Here is a 22534-nt window from a genome sequence, read left to right as displayed (position 1 = left end):
TAACGGATAGTCAAACCAGCCTTATGCTAACGGATAGTCAAACCAGCCTTATGCTAACGGATAGTCAAACCAGCCTTATGCTAACGGATAGTCAAACCAGCCTTATGCTAACGGAGTGTCAAACCAGCCTTATGCTAACGGAGAGTCAAACCAGCCTTATGCTAACACAGAGTCAAACCAGCCTTATGCTAACACAGAGTCAAACCAGCCTTATGCTAACACAGAGTCAAACCAGCCTTATGCTAACGGATAGTCAAACCAGCCTTATGCTAACGGATAGTCAAACCAGCCTTATGCTAACGGATAGTCAAACCAGCCTTATGCTAACGGATAGTCAAACCAGCCTTATGCTAACGGATAGTCAAACCAGCCTTATGCTAACGGATAGTCAAACCAGCCTTATGCTAACGGATAGTCAAACCAGCCTTATGCTAACGGATAGTCAAACCAGCCTTATGCTAACGGATAGTCAAACCAGCCTTATGCTAACGGATAGTCAAAACCAGCCTTATGCTAACGGATAGTCAAAACCAGCCTTATGCTAACGGATAGTCAAAACCAGCCTTATGCTAACGGATAGTCAAAACCAGCCTTATGCTAACGGATAGTCAAAACCAGCCTTATGCTAACGGATAGTCAAAACCAGCCTTATGCTAACGGATAGTCAAAACCAGCCTTATGCTAACGGATAGTCAAACCAGCCTTATGCTAACGGATAGTCAAACCAGCCTTATGCTAACGGATAGTCAAACCAGCCTTATGCTAACGGATAGTCAAACCAGCCTTATGCTAACGGATAGTCAAACCAGCCTTATGCTAACGGATAGTCAAACCAGCCTTATGCTAACGGATAGTCAAACCAGCCTTATGCTAACGGATAGTCAAACCAGCCTTATGCTAACGGATAGTCAAAACAGCCTTATGCTAACGGATAGTCAAAACCAGCCTTATGCTAACGGATAGTCAAACCAGCCTTATGCTAACGGATAGTCAAACCAGCCTTATGCTAACGGATAGTCAAACCAGCCTTATGCTAACGGATAGTCAAACCAGCCTTATGCTAACGGATAGTCAAACCAGCCTTATGCTAACGGATAGTCAAACCAGCCTTATGCTAATGAAGAAGGATAGAAATCACATTTAGAATGAGGTCATTCATATTAACAGAACAAGTCGAGGACCCATCGATGTGCGGTACTTCTTACTGAATTCTGATGTCCACTTTGAACATGTTAGAATAACTGTCCACGTTTACTTTTCCTCAGCCAACAAGACGAGTAACGAACAGCTAAATCACTAGCCAACAAGACGAGTAACGAACAGCTAAATCACTAGCCAACAAGACGAGTAACGAACAGCTAAATCACTAGCCAACAAGACGAGTAACGAACAGCTAAATCACTAGCCAACAAGACGAGTAACGAACAGCTAAATCACTAGCCAACAAGACGAGTAACGAACAGCTAAATCACTAGCCAACAAGACGAGTAACGAACAGCTAAATCACTAGCCAACAAGACGAGTAACGAACAGCTAAATCACTAGCCAACAAGACGAGTAACGAACAGCTAAATCACTAGTCAACAAGACGAGTAACGAACAGCTAAATCACTAGCCAACAAGACGAGTAACGAACAGCTAAATCACTAGTCAACAAGACGAGTAACGAACAGCTAAATCACTAGTCAACAAGACGAGTAACGAACAGCTAAATCACTAGCCAACAAGACGAGTAACGGACAGCTAAATCACTAGCCAACAAGACGAGTAACGAACAGCTAAATCACTAGCCAACAAGACGAGTAACGAACAGCTAAATCACTAGCCAACAAGACGAGTAACGAACAGCTAAATCACTAGCCAACAAGACGAGTAACGAACAGCTAAATCACTAGTCAACAAGACGAGTAACGAACAGCTAAATCACTAGCCAACAAGATGAGTAACGAACAGCTAAATCACTAGCCAACAAGATGAGTAACGAACAGCTAAATCACTAGCCAACAAGATGAGTAACGAACAGCTAAATCACTAGCCAACAAGATGAGTAACGAACAGCTAAATCACTAGCCTGTCAATCTACTATCAGCCAACAAGATGAGTAACGAACAGCTAAATCACTAGCCAACAAGATGAGTAACGGACAGCTAAATCACTAGCCAACAAGATGAGTAACGAACAGCTAAATCACTAGCCAACAAGATGAGTAACGAACAGCTAAATCACTAGCCAACAAGACGAGTAACGAACAGCTAAATCACTAGTCAACAAGACGAGTGACGAACAGCTAAATCACTAGTCAACAAGACGAGTAACGAACAGCTAAATCACTAGCCCATGTCAATATACTATAGTAGAAAAGTTGACCTATTCTATTGGTCAGGTTGTGGAGAAATAAAGCCTATTCCAAACAGACTCTGGGACAGTTGTGGGACGATAGATCCCACATCCATACAACCAGTAAGGCCTAGGCTACATAAAACAACGTTAAAGAGCAAATGAGTCTGATGCAACAGAGCAGAACGTTCAGCTTAAAATGTTGATAAATTATTATTTCTTCACATTATAAGCGCAGCAATGCGCACAAAGCAGCAGGCCACACAAGGCAGCAGGCCACACAAGGCAGCAGACCACACAAGGCAGCAGGCCACACAAGGCAGCAGGCCACACAAGGCAGCAGGCCACACAAGGCAGTAGGCCACACAAGGCAGTAGGCCTTACAAGGCAGCAGGCCACACAAGGCAGTAGGCCACACAAGGCAGCAGGCCACACAAGGCAGTAGGCCATACAAGGCAGTAGGCCACACAAGGCAGTAGGCCACACAAGGCTATGTGCAAATGTTTGTTCCATAATGCAATTAGCGGGAAAACACCTGTCAAAATCACACCGCACACGCAATCGGTTTCACGTGACAGAGATGAAAATATCAGTTAGAAATTTAGAAAGAGGAAAGATCTAATATGCTAATATGACTAGGATTATCAACAACTATCACGGGTCGCTAATATGACTAGGATTATCAACAACTATCACGGGTCGCTAATATGACTAGGATTATCAACAACTAGCACGGGTCGCTAATATGACTAGGATTATCAACAACTATCACGGGTCGCTAATATGACTAGGATTATCAACAACTATCACGGGTCGCTAATATGACTAGGATTATCAACAACTATCACGGGTCGCTAATATGACTAGGATTATCAACAACTATCACGGGTCGCTAATATGACTAGGATTATCAACAACTATCACGGGTCGCTAATATGACTAGGATTATCAACAACTATCACGGGTCGCTAATATGACTAGGATTATCAACAACTATCACGGGTCGCTAATATGACTAGGATTATCAACAACTATCACGGGTCGCTAATATGACTAGGATTGTGCCTTTGGCTACTGGACAACGAAAGAAAGTTATACAAATTTTTTAAAATCCTCCACAGATATGGTCTGATTTTGGCTAGGCTACTTTGAAGCAAGATATGACACGCCTCATAATATGCAGTAAAACGTTCAGGTTGCAGTATATGTTTTCAAACACATGCCAATTTCATTCCATCAAATTAACCTGTGTGTGTGTGTGTGTGTGTGTGTGTGTGTGTGTGTGTGTGTGTGTGTGTGTGTGTGTGTTCTTACTCAGGTCATTGTTCTTGGTGATAGCAGCAGCAGCTCTAGCCCGTGGGCCTTGCTGACAGAAGTGGTGTGTGTGTGTGTGTGTGTGTGTGTGTGTGTGTGTGTATGTGTGTGTGTGTTCTTACTCAGGTCATTGTTCTTGGTGATAGCAGCAGCAGCTCTAGCCCGTGGGCCTTGCTGACAGAAGTGGTGTGTGTGTGTGTGTGTGTGTGTGTGTGTGTGTGTGTGTATGTGTGTGTGTGTTCTTACTCAGGTCATTGTTCTTGGTGATAGCAGCAGCAGCTCTAGCCCGTGGGCCTTGCTGACAGAAGTGGTAGCCAAACTTCACTATGCTGTTGTTGTCCTCCAGCATCTTAGCCATCTCCATCTCTACTGAAGTCCCCAGCTGCTGCCTCTGTAGAGACACACACACAACCGTCAAGAACCACACACACGTCAAGAACCACACACACACACGTCAAGAACCCCCCACACACACACGTCAAGAACCCCACACACACACACACACACGTCAAGAACCCCCCACACACACACGTCAAGAACCCCACACACGTCAAGAACCCCCCACACACACGTCAAGAACCCCACACACACACGTCAAGAACCCCACACACACACGTCAAGAACCCCACACACACACGTCAAGAACCCCCCACACACACACACGTCAAGAACCCCCCACACACACACACGTCAAGAACCCCACACACACACACACACACGTCAAGAACCCCCCCCCCCCCCCACACGTCAAGAACCCCCCACACACACACACACGTCAAGAACCCCCCACACACGTCAAGAACCCCACACACACACGTCAAGAACCCCACACACACACATCAAGAACCCCACACACACACGTCAAGAACCCCCCACACACACACACGTCAAGAACCCCCCACACACACACACGTCAAGAACCCCACACACACACACACACACGTCAAGAACCCCCCCCCCCCACACACACACACACGCGTCAAGAACCCCACACACACACACACACACGTCAAGAACCCCCCCCCCCCACACACACACACGTCAAGAACCCCACACACACACACACACGTCAAGAACCCCCCCCCCCACACACACACACACGTCAAGAACCCCACACACACACGTCAAGAACCCCACACACACACACACACACGTCAAGAACCCCCCCCCCCCCACACACACACACACGTCAAGAACCCCACACACACGTCAAGAACCCCACACACACACACACGTCAAGAACCCCACACACACACACACACACACGTCAAGAACCCCACACACACACACACACGTCAAGAACCCCCCACACACACACACACACGTCAAGAACCCCCCACACACACACACACACGTCAAGAACCCCCCACACACACGTCAAGAACCCCCCACACACACGTCAAGAACCCCCCACACACACACACACACACACACGTCAAGAACCCCACACACACACACACACGTCAAGAACCCCCCCCCCTACACACGTCAAGAACCCCCCACACACACGTCAAGAACCCCCCACACACACGTCAAGAACCCCCCACACACACACACACACACGTCAAGAACTCCACCACACACGTCAAGAACCCCACACACACACGTCAAGAACCCCACACACACACGTCAAGAACCCCACACACACACGTCAAGAACCCCACACACACACGTCAAGAACCCCACACACACACGTCAAGAACCCCACACACACACGTCAAGAACCCCACACACACACGTCAAGAACCCCACACACACACGTCAAGAACCCCACACACACACGTCAAGAACCCCACACACACACACACACACACACGTCAAGAACTCCACACACACACGTCAAGAACCCCACACACACACACGTCAAGAACCCCCCCCACACACACACACACACGTCAAGAACCCCACACACACACGTCAAGAACCCCACACACACACGTCAAGAACCCCACACACACACACACACACGTCAAGAACCCCACACACACACGTCAAGAACCCCACACGTCAAGAACCCCACACACACACGTCAAGAACCCCACACACACACGTCAAGAACCCCACACACACACACACACACGTCAAGAACCCCCCACACACACACACGTCAAGAACCCCACACACACACACGTCAAGAACCCCACACACACACGTCAAGAACCCCACACACACACACACACACACGTCAAGAACCCCACACACACACGTCAAGAACCCCACACACACACGTCAAGAACCCCACACACACACGTCAAGAACCCCACACACACACGTCAAGAACCCCACACACACACGTCAAGAACCCCACACACACACACGTCAAGAACCCCACACACACACACACACACACACGTCAAGAACTCCACACACACACGTCAAGAACCCCACACACACACACGTCAAGAACCCCACACACACACACACACACACGTCAAGAACCCCACACACACACGTCAAGAACCCCACACACACACGTCAAGAACCCCACACACACACACACACACACGTCAAGAACCCCACACACACACGTCAAGAACCCCACACACACACGTCAAGAACCCCACACACACACGTCAAGAACCCCACACACACACACGTCAAGAACCCCACACACACACACACACACACGTCAAGAACCCCCCACACACACACACGTCAAGAACCCCACACACACACACGTCAAGAACCCCACACACACTCCGCTTGGTCTGACTCCTGGAGAAGTCAACAGCCAACAGTTTAAAATGATCTCTTCAATGTATCAGTGTTTTAGCAGGGTGGGCGTGGCCATGTCCAATGGTGCGTCACCGACCAACATTTTTTAGATGCCCTCCTGTTGACCACAGTGACAAAATGTAGCTGTTTTAAAGTTATTTTCCTGCAATTCTACACCATTTTGCCTTGTGGCTGAGAGAACATTTGAATTTTTAAAGCAAATTTCCTGCAATTCTACACCATTTTGCCATGTGGCTGAGAGAACATTTTGCCATGTGGCTGAGAGAACATTTTGCCATGTCTTAAGCAATCTGAGTGACTTAAACGTTCACACTAAATGAATGGGGGCCCCACATCACGACAAATGTTTTTGAATTTTAGATTCTCCCTGACGTTATAGTCGGTGACTGTTAGATGATGTTTAGATCTGGTTTTAAGTTCCAGCTGAAAACTACCTACCTGCCTGAAGAATTGGACAGAGGCTGAAAAACCCCTGTAGTGAGTTAGTGTGTATATTTAGTGTGCTGTGTGTGTATAGTTAATGTGATGTGTGTGTATAGTTAGTGCAGTAATGTGATGTGTGTATATTTAGTGTGATGTGTGTGTGTGTGTTACCTGGTTGTCTATCGTGATCTCAGTGTGATGTGTGTGTGTGTGTATATTTAGTGTGATGTGTGTGTGTGTGTGTGTTACCTGGTTGTCTATCTTGATCTCAGTGTGATGTGTGTGTGTGTGTGTATATTTAGTGTGATGTGTGTGTGTGTGTTACCTGGTTGTCTATCTTGATCTCAGTGTGATGTGTGTGTGTGTGTGTGTGTGTGTATATATTTAGTGTGTTGTGTGTGACCTGGTTGTCTATCTTGATCTCAGTGTGATGTGTGTGTGTGTGTGTGTGTGTATATATTTAGTGTGTTGTGTGTGACCTGGTTGTCTATCTTGATCTCAGTGTGATGTGTGTGTGTGTGTGTGTGTGTATATATTTAGTGTGTTGTGTGTGACCTGGTTGTCTATCTTGATCTCAGTGTGATGTGTGTGTGTGTGTGTGTGTGTGTGTATATATTTAGTGTGTTGTGTGTGACCTGGTTGTCTATCTTGATCTCAGTGTGATGTGTGTGTGTGTGTGTGTGTGTGTATATATTTAGTGTGTTGTGTGTTACCTGGTTGTCTATCTTGATCTCCGTCAGTGTGTCGTTGTCTCGGAGAGCGTCCACCAGGGCGGCAGCACCAGCGCTGGTGATGAAGTTAGACTCCAGGTTGAGACTCCGCAACCACTTGTTCTCCTTCAGCATCTCACTCATCGCCTGGGGGAGGAGTTAGGAGTGGGTTGGAGCAAAAACCTGCACACACTTCTGCCCTACCCACAGACAGACACGCAGACAGACACCCACAGATAGACACGCAGACAGATACCCACAGACAGACAGACACCCACAGACAGACAGGCACCCACAGACAGACAGGCAGACAGGCACCCACAGACAGACAGACAGGCACCGACAGACAGACAGACAGACACCCACCACAGCGATGGGGTCGTTGCTCCGTGTGGCGGCCAGGCTGAACTTCTTGACGTGTGTGTTCCTCTCCATGGCCTTGGCAAACTCCTTCAGCGTGGGAATGGGAATGTTCTGGAACACCAGGAAAATACAGGGGAATCACATCTGGTCTCATTGTGTGTGTGTCAGTGAGTTATATATATATATATATATGTGTGTGTGTGTTTCTGTGTGTCTGCGAGCATGTGTTTGCGTGTGTGTGTTTGCGTGTGTGTGTGCGTGTGTGTGTGAGCGAGCGTGTGTGTGTGTGTGTGTGTGTGTGTGTGTGTGTGTGCGTACCTTGATGTTGTTGAGGTTAACCTCCGTCAGCGCAGCGTCGTTGTTTTTTATCCTCTGCAGAGTGTCGTCTACGTTGGTGGGGTTAGGAGGCTCATCAAACACTGGGGTCATCTTCTCCCCCTTCACCACGTCTGGTGAGAAATATATTCATCAAACACTGGGGTCATCTTCTCCCCTTCACCACGTCTGGTGAGAAATATATTCATCAAACACTGGGGTCATCTTCTCCCCCTTCACCACGTCTGGTGAGAAATATATTCATCAAACACTGGGGTCATCTTCCCCCCTTCACCACGTCTGGTGAGAAATATATTCATCAAACACTGGGGTCATCTTCTCCCCCTTCACCACGTCTGGTGAGAAATATATTCATCAAACACTGGGGTCATCTTCTCCCCCTTCACCACGTCTGGTGAGAAATACATTCATCAAACACTGGGGTCATCTTCTCCCCCTTCACCACGTCTGGTGAGAAATATATTCATCAAACACTGGGGTCATCTTCTCCCCCTTCACCACGTCTGGTGAGAAATACATTCATCAAACACTGGGGTCATCTTCTCCCCCCTTCACCACGTCTGGTGAGAAATATATTCATCAAACACTGGGGTCATCTTCTCCCCCTTCACCACGTCTGGTGAGAAATATATTCATCAACCACTGGGGTCATCTTCTCCCCCTTCACCACGTCTGGTGAGAAATATATTCATCAAACACTGGGGTCATCTTCTCCCCCTTCACCACGTCTGGTGAGAAATACATTCATCAAACACTGGGGTCATCTTCTCCCCCTTCACCACGTCTGGTGAGAAATATATTCATCAAACACTGGGGTCATCTTCTCCCCCTTCACCACGTCTGGTGAGAAATATATTCATCAAACACTGGGGTCATCTTCTCCCCCTTCACCACGTCTGGTGAGAAATATATTCATCAAACACTGGGGTCATCTTCTCCCCCTTCACCACGTCTGGTGAGAAATATATTCATCAAACACTGGGGTCATCTTCTCCCCCTTCACCACGTCTGGTGAGAAATATATTCATCAAACACTGGGGTCATCTTCTCCCCCTTCACCACGTCTGGTGAGAAATATATTCATCAAACACTGGGGTCATCTTCTCCCCCTTCACCACGTCTGGTGAGAAATATATTCATCAAACACTGGGGTCATCTTCTCCCCCTTCACCACGTCTGGTGAGAAATATATTCATCAAACACTGGGGTCATCTTCTCCCCCTTCACCACGTCTGGTGAGAAATATATTCATCAAACACTGGGGTCATCTTCTCCCCCTTCACCACATCTGGTGAGAAATATATTCATCAAACACTGGGGTCATCTTCTCCCCCTTCACCACGTCTGGTGAGAAATATATTCATCAAACACTGGGGTCATCTTCTCCCCTTCACCACGTCTGGTGAGAAATATATTCATCAAACACTGGGGTCATCTTCTCCCCTTCACCACGTCTGGTGAGAAATATATTCATCAAACACTGGGGTCATCTTCTCCCCCTTCACCACGTCTGGTGAGAAATATATTCATCAAACACTGGGGTCATCTTCTCCCCCTTCACCACGTCTGGTGAGAAATATATTCATCAAACACTGGGGTCATCTTCTCCCCCTTCACCACATCTGGTGAGAAATATATTCATCAATTACACTTATGTATATAGGAGGACTGTAGTCACTAAACAACCAGATGTAACCAAGAGCAAATATAACACTGGTTATGTTGGGGTTAGTAGTGTAGCGGTTACGTTGTGTTTACGTTGTGGTTACATTGCGGTTGTGTTATGGTTGCATTGCGGTTGTGTTGTGGTTACGTTGCGGTTGCGTTGTGGTTACATTGCGGTCGTGTTGCGGTCACATTGCGGTCGTGTTGTGGTTGTGTTATGGTTACATTGTGGTTGTGTTTACATTGTGGTTGTGTTGTGGTTACATTGCGGTTGTGTTGTGGTTACATTGCGGTTGTGTTGTGGTTACATTGCGGTTGTGTTGTGGTTACATTGCGGTTGTGTTGTGGTTACATTGCGGTTGTGTTGTGGTTGCTTTGCGGTTGTGTTGTGGTTGCTTTGCGGTTGTGTTATGGTTGTGTTGTGGTTGCTTTGCGGTTGTGTTATGGTTACATTGTGGTTACATTGTGGTTACATTGTGGTTGTGTTATGGTTGCTTTGCGGTTGTGTACTCACTGTTGTATCCTCCGTCTTTACTGCTGGTTCCATCGTAGCTCTGGGTGCTGGTCACCAGGGTATGGACACCTAGGATCGCTGTGGACACACACACAACAACAGGCTTAGTGTGTGTGTGTGTGTGTGTGTGTGTGTGTGTGTGTGTGTGTGTGTGTGTGTACCATGGGACAAGCCTGGCTGACAGTGTGTATGAAAGACTCCTGTATTTAGCATTCAGTGGTCCTTAGAGAGACTGGAGACAGTAAGATACACAGATCTTTCTAACGCAGAGAGAGAGAGAGAGAGAAGAGAGAGAGAGAGAGAGAAGAGAGAGAAGAGAGAGAAGAGAGAGAAGAGAGAGAAGAGAGAGAAGAGAGAGAAGAGAGAGAGAGAGAGAGAGAGAGAGAGAGAGAGAGAGAGAGAGAGAGAGAGAGAGAGAGAGAGAAAGAGGCTGTGTGTGTCTCTGTTCCTAAGAAGACAACCTACCTACCCCCTCCCCCTTACCTGCCAGGTCACAGAGCTCAGTGTCGGTAGCACTGGACAGGGCCTCTTCTAGTTCCGGGTCAAGGGTCGTTACATCTTCCTGACGAGACTCGATGGGCCGCTGCTTTGGAACAAATGCCTTGCCTACAGGGAGAGGCAGAGTGAGAGGGAAAGATAGAGAGAGGGGAGAGATATGGGAGAGTGAAGGGAGATGGGAGAGAGGGAAGATGGGAGAGAGGGAAAGAGGGAGAGAGAGGGAGAGAAGAGTGAGAACCTGACTAGGCAGATGTATCCAACTTCCTGTTGACCCTCTGGTCTCTTCTGTACAGGTCATTCCCCAGCTGACACAGGAAGGACCACAATGCACTGCAGAAGCGATGGCAGTCAGCCAGAGAACCCATGTTTATTTTTAATGTCCAGAGAGACAGATGAAAAATCACCACTGCTAATAAACTCATCAATATAGTCAATACTGCATATGAAACAACCAATAAGTGAGTAGTAGCTGGAGTTAAAGGGAGTCAGATGAACTCACTGATATCACTTTTATGTCTCCGCGTGCAGTTTGAAGGAAGTTGCTAACTAGCGTTAGCGAAATGACTGGAAGTCTATGGGTATCTGCCGCTAGTTAGCTCTAACTTCCTTCATACTGGACACAGAGACATAAAAATGGTATCCACAAGTTAATCTGACTCTGGGGACGTAGATAGAAGAGCCTCATTGTTAAATTCCCAAAGTAGCCCTTTAACTTGGACATGGTTGGTTTTCTCCTCCCATCCTCTACAGCAGTGGTTCAAAAACTATTTGGGATGTTAAAACGCTTTCAGTGTAAACTAAAACAACTAAACCAAATACAAAATGGATATACAGTGGGGAGAACAAGTATTTGATACACTGCCGATTTTGCAGGTTTTCCTACTTACAAAGCATGTAGAGGTCTGTAATTTTTATCATAGGTACACTTCAACTGTGAGAGACGGAATCTAAAACAAAAATCCAGAAAATCCCATTGTATGATTTTTAAGTAATTAATTAGCATTTTATTGCATGACATAAGTATTTGATCACCTACCAACCAGTAAGAATTCCGGCTCTCACAGACCTGTTAGTTTTTCTTTAAGAAGCCCTCCTGTTCTCCACTCATTACCTGTATTAACTGCACCTGTTTGAACTCGTTACCTGTATAAAAGACACCTGTCCACACACTCAATCAAACAGACTCCAACCTCTCCACAATGGCCAAGACCAGAGAGCTGTGTAAGGACATCAGGGATAAATTGTAGACCTGCACAAGGCTGGGATGGGCTACAGGACAATAGGCAAGCAGCTTGGTGAGAAGGCAACAACTGTTGGCGCAATTATTAGAAAATGGAAGAAGTTCAAGATGACGGTCAATCACCCTCGGTCTGGAACTCCATGCAAGATCACCTCGTGGGGCATCAATGATCATGAGGAAGGTGAGGGATAAGCCCAGAACTAAACGGCAGGACATGGTCAATGACCTGAAGGGAGCTGGGACCACAGTCTCAAAGAAAACCATTAGTAACACACTACGTCGTCATTGGATTAAAATCCTGCAGCGCACGCAAGGTCCCCCTGCTCAAGCCAGCGCATGTCCAGGCCCGTCTGAAGTTTGCCAATGACCATCTGGATGATCCAGAGGAGGAATGGGTCTGATGAGACAAAAATATAGCTTTTTGGTCTAAACTTCACTCGCTGTGTTTGGAGGAAGAAAAAGGATGAGTACAACCCCAAGAACACCATCCCAACCGTGAAGCATGGAGGTGGAAACATCATTCTTTGGGGATGCTTTTCTGCAAAGGGGACAGGACAACTGCACCGTATTGAGGGGAGGATGGATGGGGCCATGTATCGCGAGATCTTGGCCAACAACCTCCTTCCCTCAGTAAGAGCATTGAAGATGGGTCGTGGCTGGGTCTTCCAGCATGACAACGACCCGAAACACACAGCCAGGGCAACTAAGGAGTGGCTCCGTAAGAAGCATCTCAAGGTCCTGGAGTAGCCTAGCCAGTCTCCAGACCTGAACCCAATAGAACATCTTTGGAGGGAGCTGAAAGTCCGTATTGCCCAGCGATAGCCCCGAAACCTGAAGGATCTGGAGAAGGTCTGTATGGAGGAGTGGGCCAAAATCCCTGCTGCAGTGTGTGCAAACCTGGTCAAGAACTACAGGAAACGTATGATCTCTGTAATTGCAAACAAAGGTTTCTGTACCAAATATTAAGTTCTGCTTTTCTGATGTATCAAATACTTATGTCATGCAATAAAATGCAAATGATTTACTTAAAAATCATACACTGTGATTTTCTGGATTTTTGTTTTAGATTCCGTCTCTCACAGTTGAAGTGTACCTATGATAAAAATTACAGACCTCTACATGCTTTGTAAGTAGGAAAACCTGCAAAATCGGCAGTGTATCAAATACTTGTTCTCCCCACTGTATATTTTTTTTAATAGCCTATAATAAACAATCATCTGAGAACTTCCAATCACCAAAATAAAAACTAGACAATCAGACCGTCATTGATTTTGTTAATATGTTTGGAGCCCATAAGAACACAACATTAGCCATGTCAAAATGCGTAGAATTGCAGGAAATTAGCTTTAAAACCGCTAAATGTTTTCTTGACCGCCAAGATGGGGGCCTCAAATTCTCTTGCCCAGGGACCGGACAGAATTCAGCCGTATATACCCTTTTTTCTCTCTCGTTCTAACCCCCTTTCTCACCCCAATTTCATCATTTCCAATTCCGATCTTGTCTCATAGCTGCAACTCCCCAACGGGCTCGGGAGCGGCGAAGGTCGAGAAATGCGTCCCCCGAAACATAACTTGCCGAAATTAGCTTCTTAACACCCGCCCACTTAACCCAGCCACACCAATGTGTCGGAGGAAACACCATTCAACTGACGACTGAAGTCAGCCTGCAGGTGCCCGGCCCGCCATAAGGAGTCGCTAGAGCGTAATAAGCCAACTAAAGTCCCCCCCCCCCCGGCCAAACCCTCCCCTAACGACGCTGGGACAATTGTGCGCCGCCCTATGGGACTCCTGGTCACGGTCAGTTGTGACACAGCCTGGGATCAAAACCAGGTCTGTAGTGACACCTCAAACATTCCCTTAGACCACTGCACCACTCGGGAGCCCCAAAGACCCTTTTTGCTCCAGAAAAAAACTCTGCATTGTTACAATTAATGTCATAACACGCAATTTTAAAAAAATGGTCCCAATAGCGCATTCCCAAATCTACATTCAGTTAGATGTTTTGAAGAAGGGTTATATTTATCTATTTTCTACTTAATCTTTAGTCTGTGTATATTCTTTCACCACATTTAGCCATAGGATGAAGGGGAAATGTTTGCAGTTTTTAATATGATATCTGAGTGAGACTAACTACCAAAAATCAAAATGGTACAGTGTGTCCTCCGGCCGGTAATTCAACCATGATAACAAGTTTAGATAGCTGCCCGCAAAACTAACTTAGCAGCCTAAACATTTGTGTTTGCTGACATGGGCTAATTCAATGACTATCAGTGAATGACATAAGCAGAAAAACTGCGTATGCACAACCAAATTTAGAAATTGCAATGTGTATTCTACTTATCTAACTGTCAACAGTAAGTTGAGACCTCGACGGGGGGGTGGGATTGATCTGCCAGTTGCCCATCCCTGCTTTAGAGTCTAGAGTGTAAAGTTTCGAAACCCAAGTAACTTTCCCAAAATCCCACTTAGAAGATTCCAGGATTCAGGACACTACTAGTGTTTAACCCAGGGGAGATGCAGGACACTACTAGTGTTTAACCCAGGGGAGATGCAGGACACTGCTAGTGTTTAACCCAGGGGAGATGCAGGACACTGCTAGTGTTTAACCCAGGGGAGATGCAGGACACTGCTAGTGTTTAACCCAGGGGAGATGCAGGACACTGCTAGTGTTTAACCCAGGGGAGATGCAGGACACTGCTAGTGTTTAACCCAGGGGAGATGCAGGACACTACTAGTGTTTAACCCAGGGGAGATGCAGGACACTACTAGTGTTTAACCCAGGGGAGATGCAGGACACTACTAGTGTTTAACCCAGGGGAGATGCAGGACACTACTAGTGTTTAACCCAGGGGAGATGCAGGACACTACTAGTGTTTAACCCAGGGGAGATGCAGGACACTACTAGTGTTTAACCCAGGGGAGATGCAGGACACTACTAGTGTTTAACCCAGGGGAGATGCAGGACACTGCTAGTGTTTAACCCAGGGGAGATGCAGGACACTGCTAGTGTTTAACCCAGGGGAGATGCAGGACACTGCTAGTGTTTAACCCAGGGGAGATGCAGGACACTGCTAGTGTTTAACCCAGGGGAGATGCAGGACACTGCTAGTGTTTAACCCAGGGGAGATGCAGGACACTGCTAGTGTTTAACCCAGGGGAGATGCAGGACACTACTAGTGTTTAACCCAGGGGAGATGCAGGACACTACTAGTGTTTAACCCAGGGGAGATGCAGGACACTACTAGTGTTTAACCCAGGGGAGATGCAGGACACTACTAGTGTTTAACCCAGGGGAGATGCAGGACACTACTAGTGTTTAACCCAGGGGAGATGCAGGACACTACTAGTGTTTAACCCAGGGGAGATGCAGGACACTACTAGTGTTTAACCCAGGGGAGATGCAGGACACTACTAGTGTTTAACCCAGGGGAGATGCAGGACACTACTAGTGTTTAACCCAGGGGAGATGCAGGACACTACTAGTGTTTAACCCAGGGAGATGCAGGACACTACTAGTGTTTAACCCAGGGGAGATGCAGGACACTACTAGTGTTTAACCCAGGGGAGATGCAGGACACTACTAGTGTTTAACCCAGGGGAGATGCAGGACACTACTAGTGTTTAACCCAGGGGAGATGCAGGACACTACTAGTGTTTAACCCAGGGGAGATGCAGGACACTACTAGTGTTTAACCCAGGGGAGATGCAGGACACTACTAGTGTTTAACCCAGGGGAGATGCAGGACACTACTAGTGTTTAACCCAGGGGAGATGCAGGACACTACTAGTGTTTAACCCAGGGGAGATGCAGGACACTACTAGTGTTTAACCCAGGGGAGATGCAGGACACTACTAGTGTTTAACCCAGGGGAGATGCAGGACACTACTAGTGTTTAACCCAGGGGAGATGCAGGACACTACTAGTGTTTAACCCAGGGGAGATGCAGGACACTACTAGTGTTTAACCCAGGGGAGATGCAGGACACTACTAGTGTTTAACCCAGGGGAGATGCAGGACACTACTAGTGTTTAACCCAGGGACTGCATTCGGTCTTCAACGAGGTCCACAGGGCCGCAATGAAAATTGGTTATATTTCCTGACCATCAAAATTGCCAAAAAAAGAAAAGATCCTCTATCATTTTGGGGAATTTGATGCTCCTTGACTGTCTTAGGTGATTATTAGAGCTGGACAGTCAACAAACTGTATGACTGTACGTCCATTATTAGTTGTACAGGTTAGATTTGGTTTGAGTCATTTTAAAGTATATTGAGTATGTTTCCTCCACAAAAACAACATTTAATGTATTTATTTTTTTGTTATTTTTTTTGTACTCAAATCACGCCGCGGGACGGATTGGCCGGAACCAGCCCGCGGGCCGTATGTTTGACACCCCTGCTCTAACCCTTCCTATCTGGACGGGTCATATTGTTCTTCTAGGAAGCACATCGACTGCTTAGCCCTGACTGTCCTCGTGTGTGTGTGTGTGTGTGTGTGTGTCTGTTCCATTCTGTAATTGTATAATACAGCTATCATTTGTCTCAATTATGTCTATTTGAACTAACACAACATTAGTCATTGTTTCATGTCTCACACACACACACACACAGTATTCTATTTCTCATTACACACATTTTCCATGCGCTCACTCTCTCTGCCTGCATATCTATACACCAGTCTGTAATTACTGTACCTAGGAATGACATCACCACCAGCGAACCAGAGCACACACCCCAGAACCATATCTTACTGGTGAACACACACAAGACATTTCAATTACTCATGTACTTGTCTTGTTTAGTTCATTTTCTCTGAGCTGTGTTGAGATTGATGTCATGATGTTTTTGCTCTGGGGTCTCTAGAGGTCGTTTTATCCATAATGCTAACTCCTAGCGGCTAACGTATATTAGCTGCTCCAACTCATTCTGTCGTTTTATCCATAACGCTAACTCCTAGGTGCTAACGTATATTAGCTGCTCCAACTCATTCGGAGGTCATTTTATCCATAACGCTAACTCCTAGCGGCTAACGTATATTAGCTGCTCCAACTCATTCTGAGGTCGTTTTATCCATAACGCTAACTCCTAGCGGCTAATGTATATTAGCTGCTCCAACTCATTCTGTCGTTTTATCCATAACGCTAACTCCTAGCGGCTAACGTATATTAGCTGCTCCAACTCATTCGGAGGTCATTTTATCCATAACGCTAACTCCTAGCGGCTAACGTATATTAGCTGCTCCAACTCATTCTGAGGTCATTTTATCCATAACGCTAACTCCTAGCGGCTAACGTATATTAGCTGCTCCAACTCATTCTGAGGTCGTTTTATCCATAACGCTAACTCCTAGCGGCTAACGTATATTAGCTGCTCCAACTCATTCTGAGGTCGTTTTATCCATAACGCTAACTCCTAGCGGCTAATGTATATTAGCTGCTCCAACTCATTCTGTCGTTTTATCCATAACGCTAACTCCTAGCGGCTAACGTATATTAGCTGCTCCAACTCATTCTGAGGTCATTTTATCCATAACGCCAACTCCTAGCGGCTAATGTATATTAGCTGCTCCAACTCATTCGGAGGTCATTTTATCCATAACGCTAACTCCTAGCGGCTAACGTATATTAGCTGCTCCAACTCATTCTGTCGTTTTATCCATAACGCTAACTCCTAGCGGCTCATGTGTGTCTACTACAGCGGTCTTTAGAGAACACACCAACAATGCCAGAGACAAGACACACAGAGAAGGAGGGGGCTAGAGAGAGAGAAGGAAGGGGCTAGAGAGAGAGAAGGTCTAAGTGGTACAGTGTGTTCTACTGCAGGACGGACTGTATCTAAGTGGTACAGTGTGTTCTACTGCAGGACGGACTGTATCTAAGTGGTGCAGTGTGTTCTACTGCAGGATGGACTGTATCTAAGTGGTACAGTGTGTTCTACTGCAGGATGGACTGTATCTAAGTGGTACAGTGTGTTCTACTGCAGGATGGACTGTATCTAAGTGGTACAGTGTGTTCTACTGCAGGATGGACTGTATCTAAGTGGTACAGTGTGTTCTACTACAGGATGGACTGTATCTAAGTGGTACAGTGTGTTCTACTGCAGGACGGACTGTATCTAAGTGGTACAGTGTGTTCTAGTCTGCTCTGTCTGGTTGCTGCTATTTCTGTCTGTCCTGTGTAGCGTCTACCCATGAACCCTTCTGCTTTGTCTCGGTGTGTGTGTGTGTGTGTGTGTGTGTGTGTGTGTGTGTGTGTGTGTGTGTGTGTGTGTGTGTGTGTGTGTGTGGAGACAGAGAGCAGACATCTTTACATAACACAGCTGGAGATCTTCATCAGACTGAGGAGACAAGACCGTCTGCATCGCTCCCTCCCTCCCCGTCTCTCTCCCTCCTTCAGTCAGGCCCGGAGGCATTGCCATGGAAACCCAGCAGAAGGAAAGAGAGACAGGAAGTCACGGAACAGAGAGTAAAGTCTCAACTCCTCTATGCTGCTGCTGGGGCAACTAACTTGTTGGCCAGACGTTACAACACACAGCTACATACAGAGGCTGCTATTCCCCCTAACCCCATCAGCATATAACCCTTTAACGTAGTTGTTACACATTGATTACACTTTCACTCCTATTTCATATACAGTACCACTCAAAGGTTTGGACACCTTTGACTGGTATCATTTAAAGGTTTTTCTTTATTTTTACTATTTTCTACATTGTAGAATAATAATGAAGACATTAAACTATGAAATAACACATATGGAATCATGTAGTAACCAAAAAAGTGGAACACAAATCAAAATATATTTTATATTTTGTGTTATTTCATAGTTTAATGTCTTCACTATTATTCTACAATGTAGAACATAGTAAAAAATAAAGAAAAACCTTTAAATGAGTAGGTGTCCAAACCTTTGACTGGTACTGTATATGAAATACAGTACCAGACAACCCCATCAGCGCCCCCCCAACTCTAAAAAAATATATACAGTAGCCTTTACCTTCAGTAGCCCCTCCCCCTCTTCTCCTGCCACACAACTCCCTCAAGGAGAACAGCCTCTGTGCCGCTGCCCCCAACCCCCCCACTTTAAAACCAGGAAAATGATACAGTGACCGTTTCCTTCATGGGAATGTATCACTCACTACTAGAAGTGGCTCTGAATAAGTGCGTCTGCTAAATGACTCAAACTTCAATCTAATTGTCCTTCAGTCCCCTCCGCCCCTCCAACAGAACACCCTCCGCCCCTCCAACAGAACACCCTCCAACAGAACACCCTCCGCCCCTCCAACAGAACACCCTCCGCCCCTCCAACAGAACACCCTCCGCCCCTCCAACAGAACACCCTCCAACAGAACATCCTCCGCCCCTCCAACAGAACACCCTCCGCCCCTCCAACAGAACACCCTCCAACAGAACACCCTCCGCCCCTCCAACAGAACACCCTCCGCCCCTCCAACAGAACACCCTCCAACAGAACACCCTCCGCCCCTCCAACAGAACACCCTCCAACAGAACATCCTCCGCCCCTCCAACAGAACACCCTCCAACAGAACACCCTCCAACAGAACACCCTCCGCCCCTCCAACAGAACACCCTCCAACAGAACATCCTCCGCCCCTCCAACAGAACACCCTCCAACAGAACATCCTCCGCCCCTCCAACAGAACACCCTCCAACAGAACACCCTCCAACAGAACATCCTCCGCCCCTCCAACAGAACACCCTCCAACAGAACATCCTCCGCCCCTCCAACAGAACACCCTCCAACAGAACACCCTCCGCCCCTCCAACAGAACACCCTCCAACAGAACACCCTCCGCCCCTCCAACAGAACACCCTCCAACAGAACATCCTCCGCCCCTCCAACAGAACACCCTCCAACAGAACACCCTCCGCCCCTCCAACAGAACACCCTCCAACAGAACACCCTCCAACAGAACACCCTCCGCCCCTCCAACAGAACACCCTCCAACAGAACACCCTCCAACAGAACACCCTCCGCCCCTCCAACAGAACACCCTCCAACAGAACATCCTCCGCCCCTCCAACAGAACACCCTCCAACAGAACATCCTCCGCCCCTCCAACAGAACACCCTCCAACAGAACACCCTCCAACAGAACACCCTCCGCCCCTCCAACAGAACACCCTCCAACAGAACACCCTCCAACAGAACACCCTCCGCCCCTCCAACAGAACACCCTCCAACAGAACACCCTCCAACAGAACACCCTCCGCCCCTCCAACAGAACACCCTCCGCCCCTCCAACAGAACACCCTCCGTGCCCCCCTACTCTCCAGTCTAAAAGGCAGTCTCGAGGGGACCTTGGCACTTCCTGAAAAGCCTCTAAACAGTAAATACAGCCATTACCCACAACACCCCACTTCCTGTGTCAGGCCCTCTGGAGGAGAGTCAGCTACCAGTTAGCCTACTATCCCCAGCACTTACAGCCACAGTTACAGCCTTCTGGTTAACACACAGTGGTTGAAATGTCCCTGCATTACATTTTCCTTTCTCTACAGGTGATATCCTACATGTCAAATATCTGTGAGGTTGTATGTACTACAGAGACTCTAGGTACAGCTGGGTGCTTCTCTCTGTGTCTGTCTATAATGGGGGTAACTGAAACTGTTGTCCACAGAGACCGACACAGAATGGCCGTCTAATAGCCGTTTATTGGCTTTCAGGAAGTGAAGTCAAGCCAGAGAGAATGAGTGAGACAGAAACACACAGAGACAGAGAGAGACAAAGAGAGCAAGAGAGAGAGAGAAAGAGCGAGAGAGAGAGAGAGCCACATCTCAAACCCTCTACACTGTTTCTCAACCCTTTCCTGTAATTTCTCACCAGCTGTTACAGAATGGAGCCTCTCTACAGGCCGTTACAGAATGGAGCCTCTCTACAGGCCGTTACAGAATGGAGCCTCTCTACAGGCCGTTACAGAATGGAGCCTCTCTACAGGCCGTTACAGAATGGAGCCTCTCTACAGGCCGTTACAGAACGGAGCCTCTCTACAGGCCGTTACAGAACGGAGCCTCTCTACAGGCCGTTACAGAACGGAGCCTCTCTACAGGCCGTTACAGAACGGAGCCTCTCTACAGGCCGTTACAGAACGGAGCCTCTCTACAGGCCGTTACAGAACGGAGCCTCTCTACAGGCCGTTACAGAACGGAGCCTCTCTACAGGCCGTTACAGAACGGAGCCTCTCTACAGGCCGTTACAGAACGGAGCCTCTCTACAGGCCCGTTACAGACGGAGCCTCTCTACAGAGCCGTTACAGAACGGAGCCTCTCTACAGGCCGTTACAGAACGGAGCCTCTCTACAGGCCGTTACAGAACGGAGCCTCCTACAGGCCGTTACAGAACGGAGCCTCTCTACAGGCCGTTACAGAACGGAGCCTCTCTACAGGCCGTTACAGAACGGAGCCTCTCTACAGGCCGTTACAGAACGGAGCCTCTCTACAGGCCGTTACAGAACGGAGCCTCTCTACAGGCCGTTACAGAACGGAGCCTCTCTACAGGCCGTTACAGAACGGAGCCTCTCTACAGGCCGTTACAGAACGGAGCCTCTCTACAGGCCGTTACAGAACGGAGCCTCTCTACAGGCCGTTACAGAGACGGAGCCTCTCTACAGGCCGTTACAGAACGGAGCCTCTCTACAGGCCGTTACAGAACGGAGCCTCTCTACAGGCCGTTACAGAACGGAGCCTCTCTACAGGCCGTTACAGAACGGAGCCTCTCTACAGGCCGTTACAGAACGGAGCCTCTCTACAGGCCGTTACAGAACGGAGCCTCTCTACAGGCCGTTACAGAACGGAGCCTCTCTACAGGCCGTTACAGAACGGAGCCTCTCTACAGGCCGTTACAGAACGGAGCCTCTCTACAGGCCGTTACAGAACGGAGCCTCTCTACAGGCCGTTACAGAACGGAGCCTCTCTACAGGCCGTTACAGAACGGAGCCTCTCTACAGGCCGTTACAGAACGGAGCCTCTCTACAGGCCGTTACAGAACGGAGCCTCTCTACAGGCCGTTACAGAACGGAGCCTCTCTACAGGCCGCTACAGAACGGAGCCTCTCTACAGGCCGCTACAGAACGGAGCCTCTCTACAGGCCGCTACAGAACGGAGCCTCTCTACAGGCCGCTACAGAACGGAGCCTCTCTACAGGCCGTTACAGAACGGAGCCTCTCTACAGGCCGTTACAGAACGGAGCCTCTCTACAGGCCGTTACAGAACGGAGCCTCTCTACAGGCCGTTACAGAACGGAGCCTCTCTACAGGCCGTTACAGAACGGAGCCTCTCTACAGGCCGTTACAGAACGGAGCCTCTCTACAGGCCGTTACAGAACGGAGCCTCTCTACGGCCGTTACAGAACGGAGCCTCTCTACAGGCCGTTACAGAACGGAGCCTCTC

General features: G+C 47.7%; 1 protein-coding gene across 5 annotated transcripts in view; it reads right to left on the bottom strand.

Moving 5' to 3' along the window:
• Window positions 1-22534, bottom strand: part of tmod2 (tropomodulin 2) — a 48531-nt gene that overhangs the window by 3386 nt on the left and 22611 nt on the right. For 4 of the 5 annotated variants that reach the window (XM_038969920.1, XM_038969919.1, XM_038969922.1 and 1 more), the window contains 6 exons: window positions 10882-11004; window positions 10399-10476; window positions 8202-8332; window positions 7887-7994; window positions 7524-7667; window positions 3898-4042 (listed from right to left, as the gene is read on the bottom strand). In XM_038969920.1, the coding sequence (XP_038825848.1) occupies window positions 3898-4042; window positions 7524-7667; window positions 7887-7994; window positions 8202-8332; window positions 10399-10476; window positions 10882-11004 (729 nt within the window). Of the gene's footprint in view, window positions 1-3651; window positions 3737-3897; window positions 4043-7523; window positions 7668-7886; window positions 7995-8201; window positions 8333-10398; window positions 10477-10881; window positions 11005-22534 lie in introns of those variants that run through there. The other variant, XM_038969921.1, reaches the window with a different exon arrangement.

Source organism: Salvelinus namaycush, chromosome 30 (genome assembly GCF_016432855.1).
Source record: "Salvelinus namaycush isolate Seneca chromosome 30, SaNama_1.0, whole genome shotgun sequence".
NCBI lineage: Eukaryota > Metazoa > Chordata > Actinopteri > Salmoniformes > Salmonidae > Salvelinus > Salvelinus namaycush.
Note: the sequence above shows the minus strand (reverse complement) of the source record. Positions and strands in the feature narration are given on the sequence as shown.